At 51.1% G+C, this 26806-nt stretch overlaps 1 protein-coding gene and 1 pseudogene across 1 annotated transcript; one reads left to right on the top strand and one right to left on the bottom strand.

The window, feature by feature from the left end:
- Positions 1–1478: 1478 nt before the first annotated feature.
- LOC104656136 lies at positions 1479–1847 on the bottom strand (annotated as a pseudogene).
- Positions 1848–13401: 11554 nt separating this feature from the next.
- PAQR7 (progestin and adipoQ receptor family member 7) lies at positions 13402–26086 on the top strand. The gene is made up of 3 exons (XM_010355695.2): positions 13402–13829; positions 19193–19292; positions 23418–26086. Exon 3 carries the CDS (start codon positions 23440–23442, stop codon positions 24478–24480), a length of 1041 nt encoding a protein of 346 aa, XP_010353997.1. The 5' UTR covers positions 13402–13829; positions 19193–19292; positions 23418–23439; the 3' UTR covers positions 24481–26086.
- The last annotated feature ends 720 nt before the right edge of the window (positions 26087–26806 follow it).

Here is a 26806-nt window from a genome sequence, read left to right as displayed (position 1 = left end):
TTCCTGGAACAGAGATGTGATACCTAGAAGTACAGCAGCCATCTTGTGATCATCAGGGTAAAAGTCACATAATGGCTGGGACAGGGAGATGGATACATCCTAGGTCCTTGATAATATCATTGAGCTGACATACCAGTCTAGGCAAGTTGGTCATTTTACTTGTTTAAGCCACTGTTTTTGAGCCACCACATCAGGCCCTTTGTGGCTTTTCATTGCTTGCTGCTGAATGAAGTCATAGCTGATGGAGTCATGTTGAGTTCAAGATTTTTGGAGGAGGGACGTGGGTCTAGGGAAGGAGAAGGAAGTTACCCCTATACACTGAGCTAGCCAACCCAGAGTTCAGTCATTTATTCATTCAAGAAATATTTATTGAGGACCTACTGTGCACCAGGAACTATCCCAGGTTTAGCAGCAAATAAAGCAAAGATCCCCGCTCTTGAGGAGTTTGCATTCTGCTGTAATCAAGAAGCCAGCCTGACTTCTGGGCAATTGCATTTCATTTAATCCCAAGGGTGGTGGGGTTTGAGGTATGAACACGTGATGGTGGTCAGGCATGGCATGTCTATTCCCACAGCCCTCCTCACCCACTCGTGATGTTAGCAAATCAAAATGGTCAACATATTTCTCCAGTGTTTTCTAGGAGCCAGGCACTGTGCTGTATTCTACCTCTGAGGGAGGTGTTCTGATTATCCCCATGTTCTAGGAAGGTTAAGAAAGCGGCTCATGGCGGGGCGCGGTGGCTCAAGCCTGTAATCCCAGCACTTTGGGAGGCCGAGGCGGGCGGATCACAAGGTCAGGAGATCGAGACCATCCTGGCTAACACGGTGAAACCCCGTCTCTACTAAAAAATACAAAAAACTAGCCGGGCGAGGTGGCGGGCGCCTGTAGTCCCAGCTACTCGGGAGGCTGAGGCAGGAGAATGGCGTGAACCCGGGAGGCGGAGCTTGCAGTGAGCTGAGATCCGGCCACTGCACTCCAGCCTGGGCGACAGAGTGAGACTCCGTCTCAAAAAAAAAAAAAAAAAAAAAAAAAGAAAGCTGCTCTAGTCAGAGAGCTAACCAGTGGTTGTGCTAGATTTAAACCCAGGGCTTTCTGACTCCAGAAATGCACTGACCCCCTCCACTCCCGGGCAACCTCTTTAAAAAAAAAAAAAACGAAAACCAAGGGCCGGACGCGGTGGCTCACACCTGTAATCCCAGCACTTTGGGAGGCTGAGGTGGGTGGATCACGAGGTCAAGAGATCGAGACCAGCCTGGCTAACATGATGAAACCCCGTCTCTACTAAAAATACAAAAATTAGCCGGGCATGGTGTCACGCACCTGTAGTCCCAGCTACTCGGGAGGCTGAGGCAGGAGAATTGCTTGAACCCGGGAGGCGGAGGTTGCAGTGAGCCGAGATTGCACCACTGCACTCCAGCCTGGCGACAGAGCAAGACTCCATCGCAAAAAAACAAAACAAAAAAACACATCTTTATTGTCTAGAAATGTATATTTTCAAAATTCCCCACAAAAGATGCTGCTCTCTCATTTCCCCCATTTTCTTCCTTTTCTTCCATACCTCTACTATAAAGGACATTTTTATACTGTATTAAAACTTCTCCCAGACGTCCAGACGGCTCTCCACCTATGTATTCCTCTTATTTGCAAGCTGCATGTTCATGTAGCCATCTAAGATGCCAGATAGCCCTTGTACTCCATTCCCCACTTCATTTCAGCATCACCGGCTTTCCTGTTAACCCACTGAGGAAAGTTTTGGGATTGAGGGGTAGACTTACTGTAACTATGGGCAAATGCTGCAGGCTCCTAGACAACCTCTTGGCCCCTTTTGCTGTACCCCTTTTTGTCATTGTTTAACAAACCATTTCCTGATTTCCCCTTTCTCCTTGCTTTGGAAAGGGACAATGTATCTTGTTCATTCCTGTGGTCCAGGCACCTGAGTGAAGGCCTGGCACCCTTCATTCCTCCATCCTACTTTTTAAGAAGCTTTCTCTATGCTGAGTGCTGGGAATATAGACAAGCCACAGAACAAGACACACAGCCCGGGAGGGAAACAGGTAATTAACAGGTGTCACAGTGTAATGGGTCTGGTAGGATAATCAGAGGGACCAACCTTTCCTTGGTACAGGAAAGGGCATCCAAGTCAGACCAGGGTGGTGGGGACCAGTCAAGGAGAGCTGCCTGGAGGAGTTGACACCTGAGCTGAGTCCCAGATGAGAAGCAGGAGTTGAGCAGGTAAATAAAAACAGTGGGGCCAGGCACGGTGGCTCACGCCTATAATCTCAGCACTTTGGAAGGCCGAGGCAGGTGGATCATGAGGTCAAGAGATCGAAACCATTCTGGCTAACATGGTGAAACCCCTCTCCTTAAAATACAAAACTATTAGCTGGGCATGGCGGTGCGCATCTGTAGTCCTGGCTACTCAGGAGGCTGAGGCAGGAGAATCTCTTGAACCTGGGAGACAGATTGCAGTGAGCTGAGATCGCACCACTGCATTCCAGCCTGGGCAACAGAGCGAGACTCCGTCCCCCACCAAAAAAAAAAAAAAAAAAAAAAAAAAGCGGTGGGGGTGTTCCAGACAAAGGGAGCAGCACATGGAGGGTGGAGAGAGGCGAGATGGCAGCATGTGAGCATGGCTGGACTGTGGATGGAGGCACACTCATCTCCCACTAAGGAGTCCTGCCTGGGCATCCTAGAATGCTGGGGCCAGAAGGATCTTTAATCATCAACAAATCCAACGTCCTCCTTTTCCAAATGAGGCCCAGAGAGGAGAAGCCATTTTTCCAAGGTCACATAGAAAGCTAATGATGGAGAATAGACTCAAACTCACTGCACTGCCTGGGTTTTGGATTTTCTTTTTTTTTCTTCGATTCCCTCCCTCTGCCTTTCCCTCCCACGGTCCTCCAATTCATATTTCTCATGTGCCTACTTTGCACCAGCCCAAGTACCCTGAGCTCCCTGCCCTAGAATCTTAGGCTTCCAGAGCCTAGGTCATCAGCATCTCCTCCTATCAAACCTCCTCCCCACACCCTGTTCCTGCCTGATCTTTCCTACACATTAAAAAATCCAGATGCCTAGGTTGCTTCCCATACCAACAAGATCAGAATGTCTGGGGGCGGGGGCCAGGTGTCAGTAATTTTTAAAGACCCCTGGATGATTCCATCTGTAGCAAAGTTTGAGAACCACTGTTTTAGCCTTGATGAAGGGCCCCTCCACCTCCTGTCCCTTGGCCTCTAGGTTGCAGATGACCTGGTGATGTTTCTTTTTCTTCCAGATGTACTTCTGGACTCAGGGGTCTGGGCCCCAGCACAGGTCTCTGCTGAGCAATCTTGTCTCTGCTCTGTTCCTGCCCTTTGTCCAGCCCTGGGCCTCCAATCTGCATTGATTACCTGGTCTGACCTATCTCACCATCACTAGGTACTTAATAAATATTTGCTGTTGTTGATGGCAATGACCTTGAGACTGATGAACAGTCTGGCCAAGAGGATCCTTGATGTAGAAGATAGAAAAAGCCTTTGGGGTCAGGCAGACTTGGATTCTAATACCAGCCAGTTGTGCTTGCTGTGTCTGAGCCTCAGTTTCTCATCTGTGAAGAGGAGGTAGCAGGAATGAAAATGTCTGCCTTGCAGTTTGTTGTAAGGACAGACACTGCCAATGTAAGAGAGATCAGCAGCTCGCAGACCAGTTGCTCTGGGAGCAGACCACTCTCACGCTGATGGTAGGGAACTATTTTTGTGCATGGCAAGTGGGACCTTAGGAAGGAAGGCAACTGTGAGGCTTCTGAGAAGGACCCTACACAAAGGAGTTTCCTCCCAGGGCACGTGAATGGAGAGGGTGGCAGAAGCCTATGGGCAGGGGTCACAGGGATCAGCTACAGAGTGCCACCACCCTTCCTGGGGAATGCAGGGCAAGGTCCCTGGTGGGAATTTTCCTGGGAAGCCAGAGAAGCACCCCATGAAGACAGAATCAACATTTGGGTACCTTCAGTACCCAGAGGCAGCAATGCCAACTACAACCACACTCCGCATAGATTCTCTGATGTCTTCCTCCTTCATGGCACCAGCCCTGGGGAACCAGCATGGTGGGGAAATAATGAAGCTGGAATACAACCACTTATAGACTTCACAACCTCCTCCTGTAGATACCAAAGGGATTTTAGGAACACATTTTATTTCTCACCTGAGCAAGAAAAGCTACAGGAGCATCTCAAGCAGGGGGCAGGAGTCTCCAGAGTTCAAGGGGCTCTGGCAAGAAAAATCAAGGGGCTGCGTTCAAGAACTGGCTCCCCTGGCAATTGTATTACGAAGCCCATGTGTGCTGGGTGCCGGTGAAATTGCTGTCAAATGCCTGTGCGGCCTTGGCAAGGCCCTTTATTTCTCTGGGTCTCTGTTTCTCTAGCTGTGAAATGACTGTTCTAAAAGAGCCCTGCCGGACTTTGGCAGTCTGTAAGAAGACCTGAGTTCTCCTCTCAGTTCCAAGCAGGAAAATTAAATGTATCCTGAGCCCAGAGCCTGCAACAAACTCTGGGCAGCCTCAGGAAGTCAGGCAGTGAAGTCCAAAAAATGATCTCTTCCGTATAGGGAGGAAATAAAAATTGCAAAATTTGTAGTTTGAAAATGTCAGTTGCTATGTTAATTTTTATATTACTATTTTTTCCATTTCCTGGTAATGACATGCTATGTTATCTTTATTTATTTATTTGTTAGAGATGGGGTCTCGCTTTGTCGCCCAGGCTGCAGTATAGTGGCACTACTATAAGCTCACCGCTGTCTGAAATTCCTGGGCTCAAGTGAACCTCCCACCTCAGCCTCAGCAGCTGGGACTAAAGGCACATAATACCACGCCCAGCTAATATTTAAATGTTTTATAGAGACTGTGTCTCACCTTGTTGCCCTGGCTGTTCTCCAACTCCCGGCTTAAGCAATCCTCTGACCTCAGCCTCCCATGTTCTTTTTTAAACAGCTTCTTTAGAGCACAACTTACATACCATAAAGTTCACCTCTTCTAAAAATGTACGTTGCGCCAGGCGCGGTGCCTCGCGCCTGTAATCCCAGCACTTTGGGAGGCCGAGGAGGGCTAAGCATGAGGTCAGGAGATCGAGACCATCTTGGCTAACATGGTGAAACCCCGTCTCTACTAAAAATACAAAAAATTAGCCGGCGTGGTGGCACGCGCCTGTAGTCCCAGCTACTTGGAGGCTGAGGCGGGAGAATGGCATGAACCCGGGAGGCGGAGCTTGCAGTGAGCCGAGATCGTGCCACTGCACTCCAGCCTGGGTGACAGAGCGAGACTCCGTCTCAAAACAAAACAAAACAAAAAGAAACAACAAAAAAAGTGTACATTGCAATGACTTAGCAAATTTACAGGGTTTTGCAACCATTACCTCAATCTAATTTTATTTATTTATTTAGATGGAGTTTCACTCTTGTTGCCCAGGCTGGAGTGCAATGGCATGATCTCGGCTTCCTGCAACCTCTGCCTCCCGGGTTCAAGTGATTCTCCCGCTTCAGCCTCCCAAGTAGTGGGGATTACAGGCACCTGCCACCATGCCCAGCTAAAATTTTTTTGTATTTTTAGTAGAGATGGGGTTTCGCCATGTTGGCCAGTCTGGTCTCGAACTCTTGACCTCAGTTGGTCCACTCGCCTCATTCTCCCAAAGTGCTGGAATTACAGGCGTGAGCCACTGCGCCTGGCCCTATTATTATTATTTTTTTCTTAGAGACAGAGTATGGCTTTGTCACCCAGGCTGGAGCACAGTAGTGCAATCATAGCTCACTGCAGCCTTGAACTCCTGGGCTCAAGCAGTCCTCCCGCCTCAAGTCCTCCACCTCAGGCTTGCACTACCATGCCCAGCTAATTAAGGTGACATTTAAATAGACCTGAGGGAAGTGAGGAGCTGCTGCTGTTTGGAGTTGTGTGACCCGAGCCAGGCACAGGGCCCTGCACTTAGGAGGGCCCCATGCTGGATGTCAGCTCTGCTGTCCCTATCTTGAAGTGCTTAATTTTTATTTATTTAATTTTATTTTATTTTTGACAGAGTTTCGTTCTTGTTGCCCAGGCTGGAATGCAATGGCACGATCTCGACTCATGGCAACCTCCACCTCCTGAGTTCAAGTGATTCTCCTGCCTCAGCCTCCTGAGTAGCTGGGATTACAGGCATGCGCCACCATGCCCGACTATTTTTGTATTTTTATTAGAAACGGGGTTTCTCCAATGTTGATCAGGCTGATCTCGAACTCCTGACCTCAGGTGATCCGCCTGTCTCGGCCTCCCAAAGTGCTGGGATTACAGGTGTGAGCCGCCGTGTCCGGCCTGAAGTTCTTAATTTTTGTGTACATTTTCACTGTGTACAGGGTATGTGGCCAGTCCTGCTGAGGCCAAATGAGTTTCAGGCAGAAGGAACACCAAGTGCAAAGCTCACAGAGTGGGCAGGTGTTGACATCTGGAGTAGGAAAGGAGGCCACAGTTGGCTTCTCCTCTCTTTCTGCCCTTTGCCCTTTCATCTCCTCCCCAGCTGCCCACTGTGGTTCTGGCACCTCCAGGGCTGATGCAGGAGGGAGAGGGAAGAGGTTCCGGAGTCAAGAAGGGTCTGACTCCTGGGTACTATCTTGAGCAAGCGTTGATGCTCTCTGGGCTTGGCAGGGGTTTAAAGCTGATGCTCGGCCCGGTGCAGTGGCTCAAGCCTGTAATTCCAGCAATTTGGGAGGCTGAGGTGGGTGGATCACCTGAGGTCAGGAGTTCGAGACCAACCTGACCAACATGGTGAAACCCCATCTCTACTATAAGTACAAAAAATTAACCGGATGTGGTGGTGCGCGGCTGTAATCCCAGCTACTTGCGAGGCTGAGGTGGGAGAATAGCCAAAATTGCACCACTGCACTCCAGCCTGGGCGACAAAGTGAGACTCTGTTTCTTTTTTTTTTTTTTTTTTTTTTTGAGACGGAGTCTCGCTCTGTCGCCCAGGCTGGAGTGCAGTGGCCAGATCTCAGCTCACTGCAAGCTCCGCCTCCCGGGTTTACGCCATTCTCCTGCCTCAGCCTCCCGAGTAGCTGGGACTACAGGCGCCCGCCACCTCGCCCGGCTAGTTTTTTGTATTTTTTAGTAGAGACAGGGTTTCACCGTATTAGCCAGGATGGTCTTGATCTCCTGACCTTGTGATCCGCCCGCCTCGGCCTCCCAAAGTGCTGGGATTACAGGCTTGAGCCACCGCGCCCGGCCCGAGACTCTGTTTCAAACAAACAAAAAGCTGATGCTCTTTCTTGTTTGGGGGGTGGGAGAAGCACTTTCATGGAAGTTCTGGTCTGGCTCTCACCGCAAAGCCTGGGACAGAGACTTATGTGGCAGAGTTTGTATGAGAGGTGATCCCAGAATGTCGAGTGAAACAGGAAGGAGGTTGCTGCTTTAGGTAATGGAGTCCAGATTCCAGGAAACCCAATGGGCAGACAGAACGAGTTGTCTTCTTTTGGACCGAATCCGGGGTTTCCTCAACTGCTCCCACATCCCACTGGGTGTCAGCTGCGTGTGCCTCTAGTCTACATCTAAGCTAGTGGGCTGAGCAGCCCTCCCAACTTCAGAGGGAGCCCTGAGGCAGAAAGCAGAGGAATGCCAGGTGGGCGAGTGGGGTGGGGCTGGTGTCAGCATGTGTGGCACAGTCCCCACTGCAGAGGCTGACCTGAGCTAGACTGAGAAGCTGTGACCTGGCACACTCTTATGCCTACGGCCCTGGGGGTGGTCGCTGCGGGGTCTCCTGGCTGCACCCTTGTGGAAGGTGGATAGGTCTCCACCAGCCAGGTGCTCATGATGACCCTCAATTCCAGGATATCCCAGATGCCTCCAGCTTCTTCGTGCTGAGGCCTCACGCCACCAGAGGAGACCTTCCTGGGATCTGGAGCCAAGGCCGCCCCAGGCAGACTCTCTCTCCTGTGGCCACCCGTGTGTGCGGTGCCCTCTGGCCGCAGCCCTCTACTCTACTGCCTCAGGGGGCTTCAGGCAGTCCTTTCTCTTTGGCTTCTCAGGCAAGAGTCAGACACCAGGTCACAGGGTCCCAGGGCACACCCAGCACCTCTCTGACTGGTCTCCTGGAAGGCCCGTCCCTGGGCTTGAAATGAGACGGAAACCACCCCCTCCCACCCAACTTTCTACCCCTGCTTTCCTAATGTCATCTGCCACCACCAGGTCCCCTGTGCACCAGCCCCAGAGCATGACGAGGCCCCATTCCCTAAGCTTACCCCTCCCCTCGCGCCACTGTGCTCTGGACATGCTGTTCCCTTTGCCTGGAAAGTCCTTTCCCCTCCTCAAGACTTGGTGAACTCCTCCTCATTCTGTGAGACTCATCCTAGGAGGCCATAAAGCAGTGAATCTGTTTTGGAAATCAGTCCTCCTCCACCATGCTCCCACTGCACTGTGTTCACACTGCCCTGTGCTTCTACTACACCATGCTCCCATTGCCCTGTGCTCCCACTGCCCTGTACTCCCATTGCCCTGTGCTCCCGCTGCCTTGTGCTCCCGCTGCCCTGTGCTCCCATTGCTCAGTGTTCCCGCTGCACTGTGCTCCTGATGTCCTGTACTCCCGCTGTGGAGTAAAGAATTGAAATAGAGTAATACTTGGCATTTCTTGAGCAGTTACTATATGCCAGGCATTGTAAGCCCTTTCCTTCTGTGATTCCATTCGCTCCTCATGCCAACTCTATGAGGTGGATATCATGACCCTGCTTTTGAGTTGAGGAGACTAGTGTCGGGCGAGGTTATAAAACTTACCAAGATCGGCCGGGCGCGGTGGCTCAAGCCTGTAATCCCAGCACTTTGGGAGGCCGAGACGGGTGGATCACGAGGTCAGGAGATCGAGACCATCCTGGCTAACATGGTGAAACCCCGTCTCTACTAAAAATACAAAAAACTAGCCGGGCGAGGTGGCGGGCGCCTGTAGTCCCAGCTACTTCGGAGGCTGAGGCAGGAGAATGGCGTAAACCCAGGAGGCGGAGCTTGCAGTGAGCTGAGGTCCGGCCACTGCACTCCAGCCCTGGCGACAGAGCAAGACTCCGTCTCAAAAAAAAAAAAAAAAAAAAAAACTTACCAAGATCACAAAGACCTGGTACACGGTAGAGTTCAAGTGTGAACCCAGGCAGAATACACCCATGTGCTTCACTGCTTTGCTGCCTCTAGTGAATGGTGGCCTTGTTTTGGGGGAAAAGAAAAGAAGGTGTTGGGGACAGCTCAGGCCCCACACATTTATTGTTTCTCTTGCTTTAGGTCCACTGAAACCCATACTGATGCTCTCCCAGCTCAGAGCCTGACTCCTTTTGGTCTCTGAGCTGATGGTCTCCCAGCTCAGAGCCTTTTGAGTCCTTTCAGGTACTGGACTTAGGTCTGCCCAGAAATCCAGGCTCGCTGGAGAGAGTTTGATCTACTTGGGGCTGAGCCTGGTAGCTGGAAGGGCAGCCAGATGATGCACAGGCTACCCACAAAGCTCCCTTTCAGGGTTCAGAGCTCACAGGGTTTTAGGGGTCCAGGCTTCTGGAGCCATGTATCATCGGGCCTTACCTAGATGGCCAGAATGCTGTCAGACTGCCCAGACTGGGCTGGGGAGGGCAGGGCAGGGAGGCACCTGGACTGGGGAAAGAAGTTGAGCAGAGCAGGACAGAGAAAGAAGTGCCCCTGCCTGCAGCTTCCCTGCTTGATATCAGCACCGTGGAGCAGATAAGAGCAGGCTTGGATCCAGGTCCACCACTAGCCAACTGGGTGGCCTTGGGCAAGTAGCATTCTCCCAGGCCTGTTTCCTCATCCACAGACGAACATATTGGCAGAACAGCCTCATGGACCTTCAGCACATAAAAGGGGCTTTGCATCCGGCCATAACTGTCCACTGTCTTTACTTCTACTATTTTATCCTTCAGCTCTCAAATAGCCACAGCCTAGTTTCATGTAAAGTGAATTGTCTCCCACAAGCACACCTCCAGATCCACGTCCCAGAACCTGAATACCTCTGGAGCTGTGTGACCTGGGACATGAAATATCTCCTCTCTGGGCCTCAGTTTTTCTATCATAAAATAGGGATTGTAGGGGCAGAAAGGGTAATCTCTTTCCCCTCTATCATAAGGGTCATGGCTAACACGCCTGTAACAAAGACAAGTTAACAAGAAAGAAGTATGACAAATTGATTATAGTTGTATGTGGCACAGAGCCTTCAGAATGAGGACCCAAAGACATGGGGGAAACTGTCCATTTTTATGCTTAGGTTTAATGGTGTATGGACAGCTGTGGAGAAATATGACTGGACAAAAAGGGCATGTTCTAATGCTAATAAGAGACAGAGTGAGGAAGCCCAGCAAGACCTGTCTGTCCAGATTCTTCCTGGCCTTTCTGTGCAGCATTCCTCCCTCCTGGGTATGGGGCAGGACCCTTCTGGAATAAAGGTCTTAATTCCCCTCCCTCCCTCCCTTCCTTCCTTCCTGATGGAGTCTAGCTCTGTTGCCCAGGCTGGAGTGCAGTGGTACAATCTCAGCTCACAGCAACTTCCACCTCCTGGATTCAAGCAATTCTCCTGCCTCAGCCTCCTGAGTAGCTGGGATTACAGGCACCTGCCACCATGCCCAGCTAATGTTTGTATTTTTAGGAGAGACGGGGTTTCATCATGTTGGCCAGGCTGGTCTCGAACTCCTAACCTTGTGATCCACCCACCTCAGCCTCCCAAAGTGCTAGAATTACAAGTGTGAGCCACCATCCCCAGCCAAGGGTCTTAATTTCTTTATGGCCACCTGTTACACAGAAAGACTGGGGCGGGGTAGGGGTGGGAGGCAGGAAAGTTAGAGCAATATATATAATATATATATTTTATATAATATATATTTTAGTAGAGTATATTTAGTAGAGTAAATTTAGTATATTTATAACATATTAATAATACATCTCTACTAAAAATATATATATAAAATATATATATTATATATATTAGAGATAGAGTCTCACTGTCACCAGGCTGGAGTGCAGTGTTGCGATCTAGGCTCACTGCAACCTCCACCTCCTGGGTTCAAGCGATTCTCCTGCCTCAGCCTCCTGAGTAGCTGGGACTACAGGTGTGTGCCACCACACCCAGCTAATTTTTGTATTTTTAGTAGAGACGGGGTTTTACCATGTTGGCCAGGATGATCTCAATCTCTTGACCTTGTGGTTCGTTCGCCTCGGCCTCCCAAAGTGCTGGGATTACAGGTATGAGCCACTGCACCCGGCCTGGAGCAGTATTTTTAGGTGTAATGCCTGGCTTTGGGGGAAAAGGGTTCTAGTTTCTATGACCTGCACTGGGGAAGAGATATTCTAGTTTCTATGGCTTAGGGGTCAGAGACAGGAGGGCAGGACAGAGACTACTTTTGAGTCTGCTTTTTTCTTTTTTTTTGGAGACAGAGTCTCACTTTCTTGCCCAAGCTGGAATGCAGTGGCGCTATCTCAGCTCACTGCAACCTCCGCCTCCCAGGTTCAAGCGATTCTCCTGCCTCAGCCTCCTGAGTAGCTGGGATTACAGGTGTGTGCCACCACGCCCAGCTAATTTTTGTATTTTTAGTAGAAATGGGGTTTCACCATGTTGGCCAGGCTGGTCTCAAACACCTGGCCTCAAGTGATCCACCCACCTCAGCCTACCAAAGTGCTGGGATTACAGGAGTTTGCTTTTTCTTTTCTTTTCTTTTCTTCTTTTTCCTTTTTTTTTTTCTTTCCTTCCATCCATCCATCAAGTGCAATAGTGAGAAGGGGTGAAGAGTCGAACAAGGAGTTTGGTCTGTAACTGACTGAACAATGAAACTGAGATAATTCACTACTTTTGGACCAGACTGAGGCTGCTTCTTAGGCCCTCACTTTGGGGACTTTGGTGTATTATTTTCTGAGCCCCTACAGGATCATCACACTCACCTCAAAGGAATGCATGAAGGTTAAATGAGATAACAGAAAAATCTCTTGTCACCTCTCTGAGCCTCAGCTTCCCAATTTGTAAAATGGGTTAATTATCGTATGTACTTTATAGAGCTGTCTGGATCAAAGGAGGTAGTCACTGTAACCATTTAGTGCACCGATTGGCACATGGCAAGAAATTAACAAACTGTAGCTTTCGAAAGGAGCCCAGCATGGAGCAGGTGTTCCAAAAATGAAGGCTGAGTCCAAGTTACCTTCCAAGTTTTTAGTTTTTATTCACGATAACAGAATATATTCTATTATGCAGAATATCTTCTCCATAATGTCCTTGTTTTCATTGTCTGTTCTCTATCAGCTCTAAATGAAGATGTTCTACGCTATTCTTCCTATTTATGCATGTAACAGATTTAACTAATTCTTATGGGTTTGTCTGAACCTGTTGAAGGAGAGACCGGTTTCATGCTATTAAGATTACATAACTAGCCTCCCTCCCTCCCACCCTCCCTCCCTTCCTTTCCCTCTTTCCTTCTTTCTCTCTCCTTTTCCTCCCCTCCTTTCTTTTCCCTTTCCCTTTCCTTTCCTTTCCACGGGGTCTGTCAACCAGGCTGGAGTGCAGTGCTACAATCATGTCTCCCTGTAACCTGGAACTCCTGGGCTCAACCAATTCTCCCACCTTGGCCTTCCAAAGTGCTGGGATTACAGGCATGGGCCACCTTGCCTGGCCTGACTATATTAATTTCAAATATAATAGAGAAATATATCTTCCTCTAGGACTTTGCAGTGGACAAAGACCCTTCAAGCCCATTGCTTTATTTAATTCTTCTAACAGTGCTGGCAGATTGGTGGTATTATTTCTATTTTACAGTTAATAAACCTGTGGCCCAGAGAGAACACGTAGACTGTCCCAAGGTTCCATGGTGAGTTCAGGGAGCTCGAGGACTGGGATCTTGGCATCGTGCTTAGGCACAACCACCTGTCCCAGCGGTCTCAGAACTCCCTAAGGGCAGAGCGGCGTCTTCTCCTAGACTGTCTCCTCTTGGCCTCCCATCCTTCAGACTGTGTGCTCCCAACAGCCATGAGAGTGGGGGTCTCCCCATTCTGCCTGTTCCAGGTCTTTGCATACTAGAGCAACGGGCAATCTGTGCCATTGTTGATCCAGTATTTACGGAGGCCCTGCTATGTGGAGGGATTCCTCACCCTTCAGGTGCTCCCAGAGCTGGGAAGGTGTAACACCAGAGGATAGAGAGTGGGTGTTTGAATACAGGTCCAGGCTGGGTGCACTCGGCTGGGCAGAGCTGCGGAAGCTGCCCGAGGGGCGGGTTTCGGGTGGGAACTTTAAGAAGCCAGGGGTGCCCAAGGAGGGGTTGGAGCTGCCCCAGCAGAGAAATGAAGGTGCGAACGCTGGGGCGTATCTCGAGCAGAGTGGCCTCGGGAGCGGGGGGGCGGAGTGCGCTGAGTGAGCGTGGGGGCCGGCCGGGCTCTAGCTGGGAAACTCAGCCACTCTCCTGCGGCCGCCCTCCCCAACCCTCCCAGGGTCAGCCGGGCCCAGAAGCCGGAAGCTGCGCTTCCCGTCGTCCCGAAGTGCGAGAAGCGCGGCCGCAGCCCCGCGCCGAGGAGCCCCGGGAGTCCACTCCCGGGCCTCGGTCTCCCCATCTATGTGACGCCACAAGAAGTCCTGAGACGCCGCCTCAACGCGGCCGACCCCTCTCTCGCGCGTGCAACACGTGGGCCTGCCGGGGCAGAGCTGCTTGTGCGCAGCGGGCTGGGTGCGGGACGCTCGGCATCGCCCCGGCCCGGGGAGGCGGCTGCAGCCGGAGCGCCCGAGGCCGCCCGCCCTCCCCCGGCTTGGGGCGGGGCCGCTGCCCAGCCGCCCCTTTATCTGCCGGCTCCGCCGACCCGGCCGCCGCGGCCTTCCCAGCTCGGCTCCGGCTCAGGTACGGGGCTGCCAAGACGGGGAGGCCTGGCTGGCCGCAGACGAGGGTGCTCCTCACGGGGCGCGGCGGGGCTGCGGGTCTGGACGTGGGAAGGGCAGGGCTCCTCGGGGCAGGGGAGGACGCGGAGCCGGAGGGGAGCACCCGGGCTAAGTGAGAGGACGCCCGCCCGGGGAAGCAGCCAGCGGAGGGCACAGGAAGGAGGAGCTCGCTGGATGGGGGCGTCTTGGGAAGGGTGGGAGGAACAGAAGGAGCACGACTGAGGAGGATGCGGATGGGGGGCCTGAGGGCCTGTTTGCCTAGTGAGCAGGGAAGGGGAGCGCTGCTTGGGGAGAGTGAAGGATGGAGGGCAGGGAGTGGGCAGTGGCGTCTGGTCCGGGCAAGGCCGCTGCCTTCCTGGAGGAGGTCAGGGAGCTCACTGCTTTCTGGAGGGTGAATCTAGGTGAGACCGAGACAGGAAGAGGTGTGGGTGCCCAGAACCGCCTGATGTGAAGGATTCCCACTTAGGGATCCAGAAACTGGGAATAGCACTGCTGGGGGCCAAGAGGGGCACTTGCTCCATGGGCCCAAGCAGCCTAGACACCTTGGGGGATGAGGGAGCCTCCCCGGTGTCAGGAGAGCCAGGGGGTTCCCCACACACAGTGTGGGAAGGGAAAAACCCACAGCACTTGCCTCAAGGCTGCAGGCTTTGAAGATCCCCAGAAATTTCCCTGTGGCAGCCCCTGGAGGAGGCCTGTGGGGCTAGGCCAAGGTAAGGCCTCCGAGTCTGAAGAGTTTGATGGATTCTGAGTCTGGCTGCTCCTGGGTGGATAGCCCAGGACCCCAAGTCTGAGCTCCTATCGGAGAGAGGGACCTAGCTTCTGGTCATGAGGCCTGTGGTACCTCTGGGTCCTCTTGTTGAGAGACTGCCCCTCTCCTGCCTTAGTTTCTCTGCCCAGAGGGTTCCTTGCTGGTCAGCAGTGAAGCTCAGGTCCTTTTTCTGTGCCCCATGCTGGGTGACTAGTTAGCTCACCCAACCTCTCTGGGCCTGAGAGATTCCCCCTCCTCAGAGCAGTTGTGAGTCTCAGCTCCACAGAATAATTTCTTTAAGAATTGTTTTTTCAGGCCAGCTGTGGGAGCTCACACTTGTAATCCCAGTGCTTTGGGAGGCTGAGGTGACAGGATGGCTTAAGCCACGAGTTCAAGGTTGCAGTGAGCCAAGATGGTGCCACTGTACTCCAGCCTGGGGGACAGAGCATAGACCCTGTTCAAAAAAAAAAAGAAAAAGGCCAGGCGCCGTGGCTCACGCCTGTAATCAGCACTTTGGGAGGCCGAGACAGGCAGATCACCTGAAGTCGTCAGTTTGAGACCAGCCTGACCAACATGGAGAAACCCCGTCTCCACTAAAAATACAAAATTAGCCGGGCGTGGTGGTGAATGCCTGTAATCCCAGCTACTCAGGAGGCTGAGGCAGGAGAATCGCTTGAACCTGGGAGGCGGAGGTTGCAGCGAGCTGAGATCGCACCATTGTACTTCAGCCTGGGCAACAAGAGCGAAACTTTGTCTCAAAAAAAAAAAAAAAAAAAAAAACAATGAATGAGGCTGGGCACAGTGGCTCATGATTGTAAGCCCAGCACTTTGAGAGGCCAAGGCGGGAGGATTGCCCAAGCCCAGGAATTCAAGACCAGCCTGGGCAACATAGTGAGACCTTGTCCTCTACACGTAATAAAAAAATTAGCCAGGCATGGTATCGTGTGCCTGTGGTTAGGGCTACTCAGGAGGCTGAGGTGGGAGGATTGCTTGAGCCTGGGCAGTTGAGGCTGCAGTGATCGCTGCACTGCACTTCAGCCTGGTGACAGAGTGAGACCCTATTTCAAGAAAAAGAAAGAATTACTTATTTCTTCTTTTTTTTTTTTTTTTTTTTTTGAGACGGAGTCTCGCTCTGTCGCCCAGGCTGGAGTGCAGTGGCCGGATCTCAGCTCACTGCAAGCTCCGCCTCCCGGGTTTACGCCATTCTCCTGCCTCAGCCTCCCGAGTAGCTGGGACTACAGGCGCCTGCCACCTCGCCCGGCTAGTTGTTTTGTATTTTTTAGTAGAGACGGGGTTTCACAGTGTTAGCCAGGATGGTCTCGATCTCCTGACCTTGTGATCCGCCCGTCTCGGCCTCCCAAAGTGCTGGGATTACAGGCTTGAGCCGCCGTGCCCGGCCAGAATTACTTATTTCATTCTGATCACATTTTCCAGTACAAATACATGGAGGCCCCAAGTGCTAAAGTTACAAAAAAAACCAGTTTCTGTTCAGTTTTGGAAGACATGTAGGGACTTTTTCTTTAAACACTTCGGACCAAGTTGGGGAGTTAGCTTGCATTGAGGGAGGTGACCCAGTTGCTAAGAGACTGGGAGGCCAGCCAGGGATGAAAACTTTCTGTATAATCTGTGGTCACCAGTGGGTGCCTGGGAGTTGCCCATGCTGGACAAAGGGCAAGAGCACTGGTTTTGGAGTCAGATAGATGTGCTGTGCCCTCCCGCCTCCGGGGCTGGGCCTCCAGGTTGGCTGTGGATCCAGAGAGTTGTGAGGGAGAGGTAAAATGTGTGTGAAAGTTCTTGGTAAACAGCCAGCCACTATATATTATGAATGGTAGCACCTAATCTCATTAATGATATTTCAGGTGCCATATTGGGTCATCCTCACTAAAGACCCTTCAAGAAGATTTTCCTCTGACAGCCCCAGTGTTAACATTGGTCTGGCCTTATTATTTGTATCTAATGACTTTGCCTTCCATGCTGAGAAAAAGTTATCTTTAAGAGAATGTGCTGGAACAATCAGGGCCCAGAGAGGCAACAATGAATATTTTGCATGCCAAGGAGGCTAAAGAGGAAGTGGAATTGTAACCAAATAATGCTTATAATAGGTGTTATTTAGCTGAGCTATAAGCTCCAGGAGGGCAGGGTATTAATATATTGAGGTGTTGGCTGGGCACTGTTGCTCACGCCTACAATCCCAACACTTTGGGAGACTGAGGTGGGAGGATGACTTGAGACCAAGAGTTCAAGACCAGCCTGGGCAATGTAGCAAGACCTTGTCTCTGCACATAATTTTTAAAAAATAGGCATGGTAGCATGCACCTGTGATCCCAACTACTCAAGAGGCTGAAGAAGGATCACCAGAGCTTGGGAGGTCGAGGCTGCAGTGAGCTGTGTTCACACCACTACGCTCCAGCCTGGGTGACAGAGCATGACCCTGTCTCAAAAAAAAAAAAAAAAAAATCCTGCGGTGTTACCATTGGTATGAATTCCCTGGGCTGTTAGTTCTATGAGGGCAGTGGTTTAAGTGGCTCTGTCACTGAGGAAGCTCCAGTGCCTGGCACAGAGGAGGCCTAAAGTAAATATTCTTGGACTGTCCCAGGGCCTAAGGGCCCTTGGAAGTCACTGGTGAATTTACTCTTTCCTTTGACATTTGGAAAAACAGGGCCACGAGGGGAAGGGACTTGTCCAAGGTCACACAGGGATTGAGTGGCTGAGTCAGGATGAGAATCCCACAGAAACAGCAGGGCCAGCACTGTGCCAGAGCCAACACCTGGCATCCATGGCTTTGTTTTGCTTCCACAGGAGCCCAAGAGGCAGCTATTTTATTTTATTTTATTTTATTTTATTTATTTATTTTTTTTTTTTGAGACGGAGTCTCACTGTGTCGCCCAAGCTGGAGTGCAGTGGCCGGATCTCAGCTCACTGCAAGCTCCGCCTTTCGGGTTCATGCCATTCTCCTGCCTCAGCCTCCCGAGTAGCTGGGACTATAGGCACCCGCCACCTTGCCCGGCTAGTTTTTTTTTTTTTTATTTTTTAGTAGAGACGGGGTTTCACCGGGTTAGCCAGGATGGTCTCGATCTCCTGACCTTGTGATCCGCCCGTCTCGGCCTCCCAAAGTGCTGGGATTACAGGCTTGAGCCACCGCGCCCGGCCGAGGCAGCTATTTTAATCCTCTGATTCCAAAGAGGAAACAAGCTCAGAGAGGTTGAGGGTCTCCTGCAGAATCACACAGCAGGTGAATTCCAGACCTGAAATTGCATCCTCATATAAAAATGAGGCTTCTGGCTTCTCTTGAAACAGCCTGCTGGAGATTAGTGGAGGATGTCCACCCCTGGGGCAGCAGCCTTCTCCAGTTCTCCAGGCTCACCACCTGGCTGGCTTCCCTCCAGGCTGGATCTTCCTAGGCCCCATGGGCATTTGTGTGGGTGAGCCCGCCGGGGCAGGGAGCCTGTCTGCTTCATTTTCTGTGTGCCCCAACACATAGAATGCCTGGGTAGCATCGAGGCTGGCATATAGTAAGCACTGAGTGAAATCTGTGAGGTGGGGGTAACCCAGGGCTCTCCCTCTCCATAAGCCCATTTTCCAGCACATCCCTGCAGCCTGGTCTGTTTTGCTCCAGGGGTGTTATGGGAACCTTTGACAGTGTGTATCCTTGGAGAGCAGGCTGGGGCTGGCAAGCCTTGGTTAAGGAGGGAGGTGAGCAGGGCTGACCCTGAGTTGAGGAATATGAATTGGGAGGGGTGGGGAAGTGGAGGGAAGGGGAAGGGAGGAAGGAAGGAGTGGCTCAGGCTGACAGAGGCATTCCCACTGGAGCCCTGGAGATCGCACTTCTGAGGTTTAGCCAACCCAGAAGCCTCCCAAACCTTCTGTAAGACATGTCCAGGCCAGACCGCGTGCCATTTGGATCACCTGCTAATTCGGTTCACCCTCTTGTGCCCTCCTGCTCTCCAGGGCTGAGCTGCTGGAGTTGAGGCCCCTTCCCCTGGGGCTGTCACTTCTTAGCTACGTCTCTTGGGCCTGTGGGTAAGCACCAATTTTCAGGGCTCTGTGAATTCAGAACAGTTACTCTGAATGGTCTTTGCTAAGAGCAGTTTAATGATTAAGTAAGGTCAGTGTCCTTGGAAGTCCAAACTCTAGCCAAATTTCCCTAGTCTGTACCCCCAGGGATAAGGTAAATGTTTAAGAACACAGTGAAATTCCTGAGGCCCCCAAATCCAATGGAACTAGCTGTTGAGGGCTAAAAGAAGACAGTTTTTTAGAAAACTCCAAGCAAATCTCTCAGGCTGGGGATATTTCAAAGACTACTACTATTATTAATAATAATTGCAATAATTTGTTGAGTCCCTAAATGAAGCCAAAACTTTATTAAATTTAATATTTGCAGCAACCTGAGGTAGATAATGTTGTCATTCCCATGAGAGAGCTAAGAATCAGAGAAGGTGAGTCACTTGTCTAAGGTCACACAACTAGCATGTTATGGAATCAGGAGTCAAACCTGGTTTGTCTGAATCTGAAGTCCATCTCTGTGCGCTTTTATAGTGTCTTCTTTTTCCTTTATTCCTAACCTCCTTCCATTCTAGTTCCCACTGAGTAGTGGACAGGAGCCACCGAAGTTTGCCTGACACCATCAACCAGGCCCTAGTCAACTGGCTTTGCCTTTGCCTTGCTGTGTGATCTCAGGTAAGTCAAACTTTTCAGCTGGCCCTCGGTTTCCCCATAAGTCTCATGCAGAGGTGAATGGTGAGCTGCTTGCTGCAGCAGAGGCCTGGCTAGGAAGGCACACAGTGTAGCATGGATTTCCCCACTATGGGAGTGGTGAAGCGGAAGAGGAGAGGTGTGGGAGGTTGTCTTTAGCCCCACCCTCTGGTGACATCACACAAGTTACCCCCAGTCCCTGGAAGCCCCACCCCTAGTGCACCTCATCTGTGGAAGTGCTCAGCATCTGGTGAATTTGCCCAGTCCCACAGTAGAGGTCACCAGCTCCCAGGCTTGAGAGAAACCCCCAGGTACCCAGTGCAATTTGCCAGACTTGGAGGGGCCTATGGAGGTGAGTTGGGCTGAGCTGCCTGAATAGACAGGGCCCAGCAGCCTGGTGGGTACATGACTCAGAGGCTGACCACTCAGAGGATGCCCTGATGGTGCCCTCTGGATACCCATCCTCATCCTGCTGGCTCAGGCTTGACCCCTGCCCCTGCTTTTTCCTTTCCCCTAGATCAGAGACCCTTTCCATGGAGTCAGGAGGTGGAAACTAATTCTGAAAACAGAACTATTTAGATGGAGTGAGGCCTCTAGCTGAGGTCTAAAGAAAACAGGGTGGCGGGGCCTCTGTCATCCTAGCATGTTGCCTCCAGGTTTTGTCCATAGGGCCCATTATGTCTGGCGGAGAGAGGTATAAGGGAGCGCTGTCACTAAGCTAAGGAGGTGGCTGTGAGCCAGGGCCTCCCTGGAGAATATCGGGAGCAAGCGGGTAGCTAGCAACTTAGGGAGACTGAATTGCTAGAAGCCTAAGAAAGTAATTTATAAGAAAGGGCCTGGTTGCCTGCTTTAGACCAGGATTTTGCAAAATTATTCTGTAGGATGCAGACAAGGGTGCCTGGAGCAGGGCAACAGCCGTGTCTGCAAGCATCTACAGACCAGTCCTGGCTCTCCCTCCTCCCTCCTCCATCCTCCTACCTTGGGTAAGGAGCTTTTTTTTTTTAGCTTTTTTTTGGCTTTTTTTTTTTTTTTTTTTGAGAGAGCCTCACTCTGTCGCTCAGGCTGGAGTGCAGTGGCATGATCTCGGCTCACTGCAATCTCAGCTCCCCAGGCTCAAGTGATTCTCCTGCCTCAGCCTCCTGAGTAGCTGGAATTACAAGCATGCACCACCATGCCCGGCTAACTTTTGTATTTTTGGTACACATGGGGTTTCACCATGTTGGCCAGGCTGGTCTCAAACTCCTGACCCCAGGTGATCCGCCCACCTCAGCCTCCCATTTGTGCTGGGATTATAGGTGTGAGCCACTGTGCCCAGCTGGGAGCTTTTAACTTCTCTGAATTTCATTATTCACAACAACAAAATGGGCAGAATAGTACCTACCTCACAGGCAAGTTATGAGAGTTAATTGCAACAGGACTGTAAAGAGTGGGCATATAGTAAACACTTTCTACATTGCAACTGGCTTTTTTTTTTTTTTTCTTGAGGTGGAGTCTCACTTTGTTGCCCAGGCTTGAGTGCAGTGGTGCAATTTTGGCTCCCTGCAACCTCTGCCTCCCAGGTTCAAGCCATTCTCCTGCCTCAGCTTCCCAAGTAGCTGGGACTACAGGCGGCCGCCACCACGCCCAGCAAATTTTTTTTATTTTTAGTAGAGACGGGGTTTCACCATGTTGGCCAGAATGGTCTCAATCTCTTGACCTCGTGATCCGCCTGCCTTGGCCTCCCAAAGTGCTGGGATTACAGACATAAACCACCATGCCCAGCCTCAGCTGGCTTTGTAATTATTACTAGGGAAGGAATCCATGGTCACATAAACTTGGCAAATGTTGATTCAACAAAGCTAAGCTGACTTCTTCTTCACTGCAGGACTTCTTGGAGCTTTTTTTTTTTTTTTTTTTTTTTTTTTTGAGACAAGAGTTGCTGGAGTGCAGTGGCACAATCTTGGCTCCCAGCAACCTCCGCCTCTGAGGCTCAAGGGATCTTCCTGCCTCAGCTTCCCAAGTATCTGGGACTACAGGTGCATACCACCACAGCTGGCTAATTTTTGTATTTTTTCTTAGAGACGGGGTTTTACCATGTTGCCCAAGCTGGTTTCGAACTCCTGATTGCAAGTGATCTGCCTGCCTTGGCCTCCCAAAGTGCTGGGATTACAGGCATGAGCCATCGTGTCTAGCCCTTCTAAGAGTCTTTAATGTGCTGTTATATCTTGGGAAGTTCCAAGAGTGGGATATGGAGCACAGGACTGGACTTATCAGATCACAAGCACCCAGGAGCTAGGTGTCCACAAGGCACAACCATCACCATCATTCGCTGGTCTCTGACGCAATAGTGGAATAGAAACCTTGCTGGGTGGGAGGACTCTGGGGAAGGCCTTCCAGTTTCTGGGTTCTGCTTTCCTAATTGTAAAACAAGAGAGCTGCACAAGATGCTTTCAGAGGTCTTTTCTGGCCCTCCAAGGTTCTCAGTTGGGAAGACAAAGTTGTGGACAAGAGTAGGGGCCAGATTGTTGAGGTTGAAGCCATCTCTTGGGGAGATGGAGAAATCCAGTACTGGCTCCCCAACCAGTAAGGCTGGCCAATGGGGGTCTTGTGGTCTGGATGGAAGTGGCCCCATTAATTAGTGCAGCAGTAATGTCTGCTTCCCAAATCTGCCCTGTGCCAGGCTTGCTGGGGAATAGAAGAGTCCTGCACATGCCTGTTGTCCTAAGTAGCAGCCCTTGTGCAGCAGTGTAACAACTCCTGCTTCCCCACTGGACTAGGAAAGGCTGGGGAGCAGGGCTGATGCCAGAATCCTAATGCAGGAGAAGCTTAGGAATGCAAATCAGGCTCCGGAGATGTGGGCTTGGGGGGTTGGGATCGTCTTGATGCTGCCCTTGCATATAGCAAGCACCCTGCATTTACTTGGACTGCGTGTGACTTATTTGATTGGTTTTGGGGGTGATCACAGTGCCTCTGGGGCCAGAGAACATGAATGCTTTATCCTGCCTGAATCTCTTTTCCTTGTGTGGTGACTGGTGCAAAGGTAGTCACAATAAATATCTGATGAACCTGAACACTGAGTCCAATAAGTAAGCTTGGAGAGAATTCATTTGGCGGGCAGGGAGGGATTGTCTGGCAGATTTTTCAATAAATGTTTGAGTTAATGAATGACACAGTGAATGATGGTAAGTCTGAAGTTTGTAATTGAAGCCAGGTAAAACAGTATATAATTAGGAAATGATGAATAGCCCTTGCCACCTTGTGTTGCAAAGTGCAGTTTAGGGTAGTGGTTAAAAGCACAGTGGCTCACACTTGTAATCCCAGCACTTTGGGAGGCCGAGTGGGAGGATCGCTTGAGGCCAGGAGTTCGAGACCAGCCTGGGCAACAAAGTGAGACCCTCAGGAGATCGAGACCATCCTGGCTAATACGGTGAAACCCCGTCTCTACTAAAGAATACAAAAAACTAGCCGGGCGACCAGGCGGGCGCCTGTAGTCCCAGCTACTTGGGAGGCGGAGGCAGGAGAATGGCGTGAACCTGGGAGGCGGAGCTTGCAGTGAGCTGAGATCCGGCCACTGCACTCCAGCCTGGGCGACAGAGCCAGACTCCGTCTCACAAAAAAAAAAAAAAAAAAAAAAAAAAAAGTGAGACCCTGACTCCACAATAAAGTAAAAATAAATTTTAAAATATCAGCTGGGCATGGGAACATGCGCCTGTGGCCCCAGCTGCTTGGGAGGCTGATAGGAGGATTGCTTGAGTCCATGAGGTCATGTGTTTCACATGGCCAGATCTGTTCTTTAGGAGAGAAAACAGCTGGTGCTGCTGTGTAGAGCCTGGAACGGAAAGGAAATTAACAAGGCGGGGAGCCTTATTAGTTAATACATTCCTTAGACATTTATTGAGCACCTACTATGTGTCAGGCACTGTTCTAGATACCTGGGATATATCAGGGATCCTTGCTCTCATGAGGTCAGATACGAGGAATTCCATAGGACGAGTCTTCTATTCTTAAACCCAGTGTAAGGATAAGACCACTGGGGAGGAGAGGGTAGGATTTGGACATCAGAGTCCCCCAGCTGCTGCTCATGGGGGTGAGGACACCAGGCCCCTGACTTTGCTCTGGTCTCTCTCCCAGCTCCCTGCCAAGGCCCACAGCCATGGCCATGGCCCAGAAGCTCAGCCACCTCCTGCCCAGTCTGCGGCAGGTCATCCAGGAGCCTCAGCTATCTCTGCAGCCAGAGCCTGTCTTCACCGTGGACCGAGCTGAGGTGCCACCGCTCTTCTGGAAGCCTTACATCTATGCGGGCTACCGGCCGCTGCATCAGACCTGGCGCTTCTACTTCCGCACACTGTTCCAGCAGCACAACGAGGCCGTGAATGTCTGGACCCACCTGCTGGCGGCCCTGGTGCTGCTGCTGCGGCTGGCCCTCTTTGTGGAGACTGTGGACTTCTGGGGAGACCCACACGCCCTGCCCCTCTTCATCATTGTCCTTGCCTCTTTCACCTATCTCTCCTTCAGTGCCTTGGCTCATCTCCTGCAGGCCAAGTCCGAGTTCTGGCATTACAGCTTCTTCTTCCTGGACTACGTGGGGGTGGCCGTGTACCAGTTTGGCAGTGCCTTGGCACACTTCTACTATGCTATCGAACCCTCCTGGCATGCCCAGGTGCAGGCCATTTTTCTGCCCATGGCTGCCTTTCTCGCCTGGCTTTCCTGCACTGGCTCCTGCTATAACAAGTACATCCAGAAACCAGGCCTGCTGGGCCGCACATGCCAGGAAGTGCCCTCTGCCCTGGCCTACGCACTGGACATCAGTCCTGTGTTGCATCGTATCTTCGTGTCCTCCGACCCCGCCATGGATGACCCAGCTCTTCTCTACCACAAGTGCCAGGTGGTCTTCTTTCTGCTGGCTGCTGCCTTCTTCTCTACCTTCATGCCCGAGCGCTGGTTCCCTGGCAGCTGCCATGTCTTCGGGCAGGGCCACCAACTTTTCCACATCTTCTTGGTGCTGTGTACGCTGGCTCAGCTGGAGGCTGTGGCACTGGACTATGAGGCCCGACGGCCCATCTATGAGCCTCTGCACACGCACTGGCCTCACAACTTTTCTGGTCTCTTCCTGCTCACGGTGGGCAGCAGCATCCTCACTGCGTTCCTCCTGAGCCAGCTGGTACAGCGCAAACTTGATCAGAAGACCAAGTGAAGGGGGGTGACATCTAGTAGGGAGGGAGGTATTGTGGGGGGACAGGGGTCTGGGCTTGGCTCCAGGTGGGAACAAGTCCTGGTAAAGTTGTGTGTGTCTGGCCCACAGTGACTCTCTGTGCACGACTCAACTCAAGGGCGTCACTGGCCAATTCTTGGATTTAGGGATTGGCTGGGAGTTGCTGGGGTCCACTTCGGGGCCTGCCTCAGTTCCTTGTCCAGGGAGAGGGAAAGAGTTAAAGGTGTGAGCCACTCCAGCTTGCCCCTCCACTGCCACTCACTGGGGTGAGGCTGGGGATCAGCTTGATGAGGATTGGGGCTTCTAGATTGTCTAGGCAGGAGGTGAGACTTAGGCTAGAGTCAGATTTGAGCTGAGCCAGGGTAGGCCTTGGCAACCCATTTCTACTCAGATTTCATTGCTGGATGCGGAAGGGGCAGGCCCAAAATGTATGCAGGATCTTACTGTCCCTTGAAGCCCAGCCACAAGTGTTGGTGCTGCAGAGAGACCCCAAAGGTAGTAGACTGTGCCAGATAGAAATGGGTCCCATCCAGTGCTTCATACCCCTTCAGTCACCATCCCAGACAGTGAGCCCCAGATCTTCTAGCTCTGGCTTCTGTGTCCCACACAGCCTGTTTCCAGCGTCTTTCCTGGTTCCCTTGTTAAGGATTCATTTATCCATTCAGTGTTGAATGGATAAATGGCCTGGGCCTCTGCTCAGAGGCAGGTCACCGCTGGGCCCTGTGGATCAATGCAAGATGACAAAGACTTTTTTTTTTTTTTTTTTTTTTTTTTTTTGAGAAGGAGTTTCGCTCTTGTTGGCTAGGCTGGAGTGCAATGGTGCAATATCGGCTCACTGCAACCTCTGCCTCCCGGGTTCAAGTGATTTTCCTGCCTCAGCCTCCTGAGTAGCTGGAATTACAGGCATGTGCCACCATGCCTGGCTAATTTTCTGTATTTTTAGTAGAGATGGGGTTTCTCCATGTTGGTCAGGCTGGTCTCGAACTCCTGACATCAGGTGATCCGCCCGCCTTGGCCTCCCAAAGTGCTGGGATTACAGGCATGAGCCATCATGCCTGGCCGACAAAGGCTTTGATACCAGAATGAACTGTCAAGAGAAGTGCTGAGGAGGGATTAACCTGTGCTGCCTGGGACCCTCAGGGTCTTGGGTTGGGGAGTGTGAATAGGAGTTTGCAGATGGAGAATAGGAAGGGCATTCCAGGCAGAGGGAAACTTGTGCAGAGACCCAGAGGTGCGGAAGGAAAAGTGGGGCTGGGGCTGGGGTGGTCTGGATTATGGCCTGGATGCAATAAAGTGACTGTGACAGTAGCCGCCTCTTTGTTTTTTGTCTCCTGTTCAGGGAGGGGCCCCTGCTCACATTACTGGAGGAGGTTTTTGGAGGAAGCTGGGGCCCCTGGGAGTGGACATAGGGTGGAGGGAGCAGTTCTTGTTTTATCTTTGCTGGGGGATGGGGTTGGGGCCTTATATACCATATCTATATATACAAAATTTGTTTGGTAAGGGAGTAGGGGGCAGTTTTATTACTAACGTTCTAGAAGTAGTTAAAATAATGTGTTTAAAATATATATAATCCCACTTTATAATCTGACAAAGACTTTTGTTCGTTCTTCAATTAAGGAGGGTTTTTTTTGTTTTTACTGGAGGGGGCAGAGGCATGCACACTCCACCATGCATATTGAGCCCCCTCGCATGCGCACCAAAGGAGTATGTTAACTTTTATAATATTGCTTTTTCCATAGTACACAGCAATATATATACAATGAAGGAAAATTGGGAAGATAAGAAAACCCAAATTAATTAGAAATTTCACTTCACTGCTAAAATATCGTGGGGGACCTTACGAAATACACACACGTAAAATATGTGTATATAAATATTTTGATATAGGCCAGGTGCAGTGGCTCACGCCTGTAATCCCAGCACTTTGGGAGGCTGAGGCAGGCGGATCAGCTGAGGGCAGGAGTTTGAGACCAGTCTGGCCAATATGGCGAAAATCCATCTCTACTAAAAACACAAAATTAGCCAGGTGTGGTGGTGCACACCTATAGTCCCAGCTACTTGGAAGGCTGAGGTGGGAGGATCACGTGACCCCAGGAAGTTGAGGTTGCAGTGAGCCCAGATTGTGCCTGGGTGACAAAGCGAAATGGCTCTGTCCACAGTGAAGACAGGCTCTGGCTGCAGAGCTGGGTGAGGCTTCTGGCTGACCTGCTGCAGACTGGGCAAGAGGTGGCTGAGCTTCTGATCCTCCCCCCGCCAAAAAAAAATTAAAAAATTTTTGACCGGGCACGGTAGCTCACGCCTGTAAAAC

This window comes from Rhinopithecus roxellana, chromosome 12, assembly GCF_007565055.1.
Source record: "Rhinopithecus roxellana isolate Shanxi Qingling chromosome 12, ASM756505v1, whole genome shotgun sequence".
NCBI lineage: Eukaryota > Metazoa > Chordata > Mammalia > Primates > Cercopithecidae > Rhinopithecus > Rhinopithecus roxellana.
This window is presented reverse-complemented; position numbering and strand designations above follow the sequence as displayed.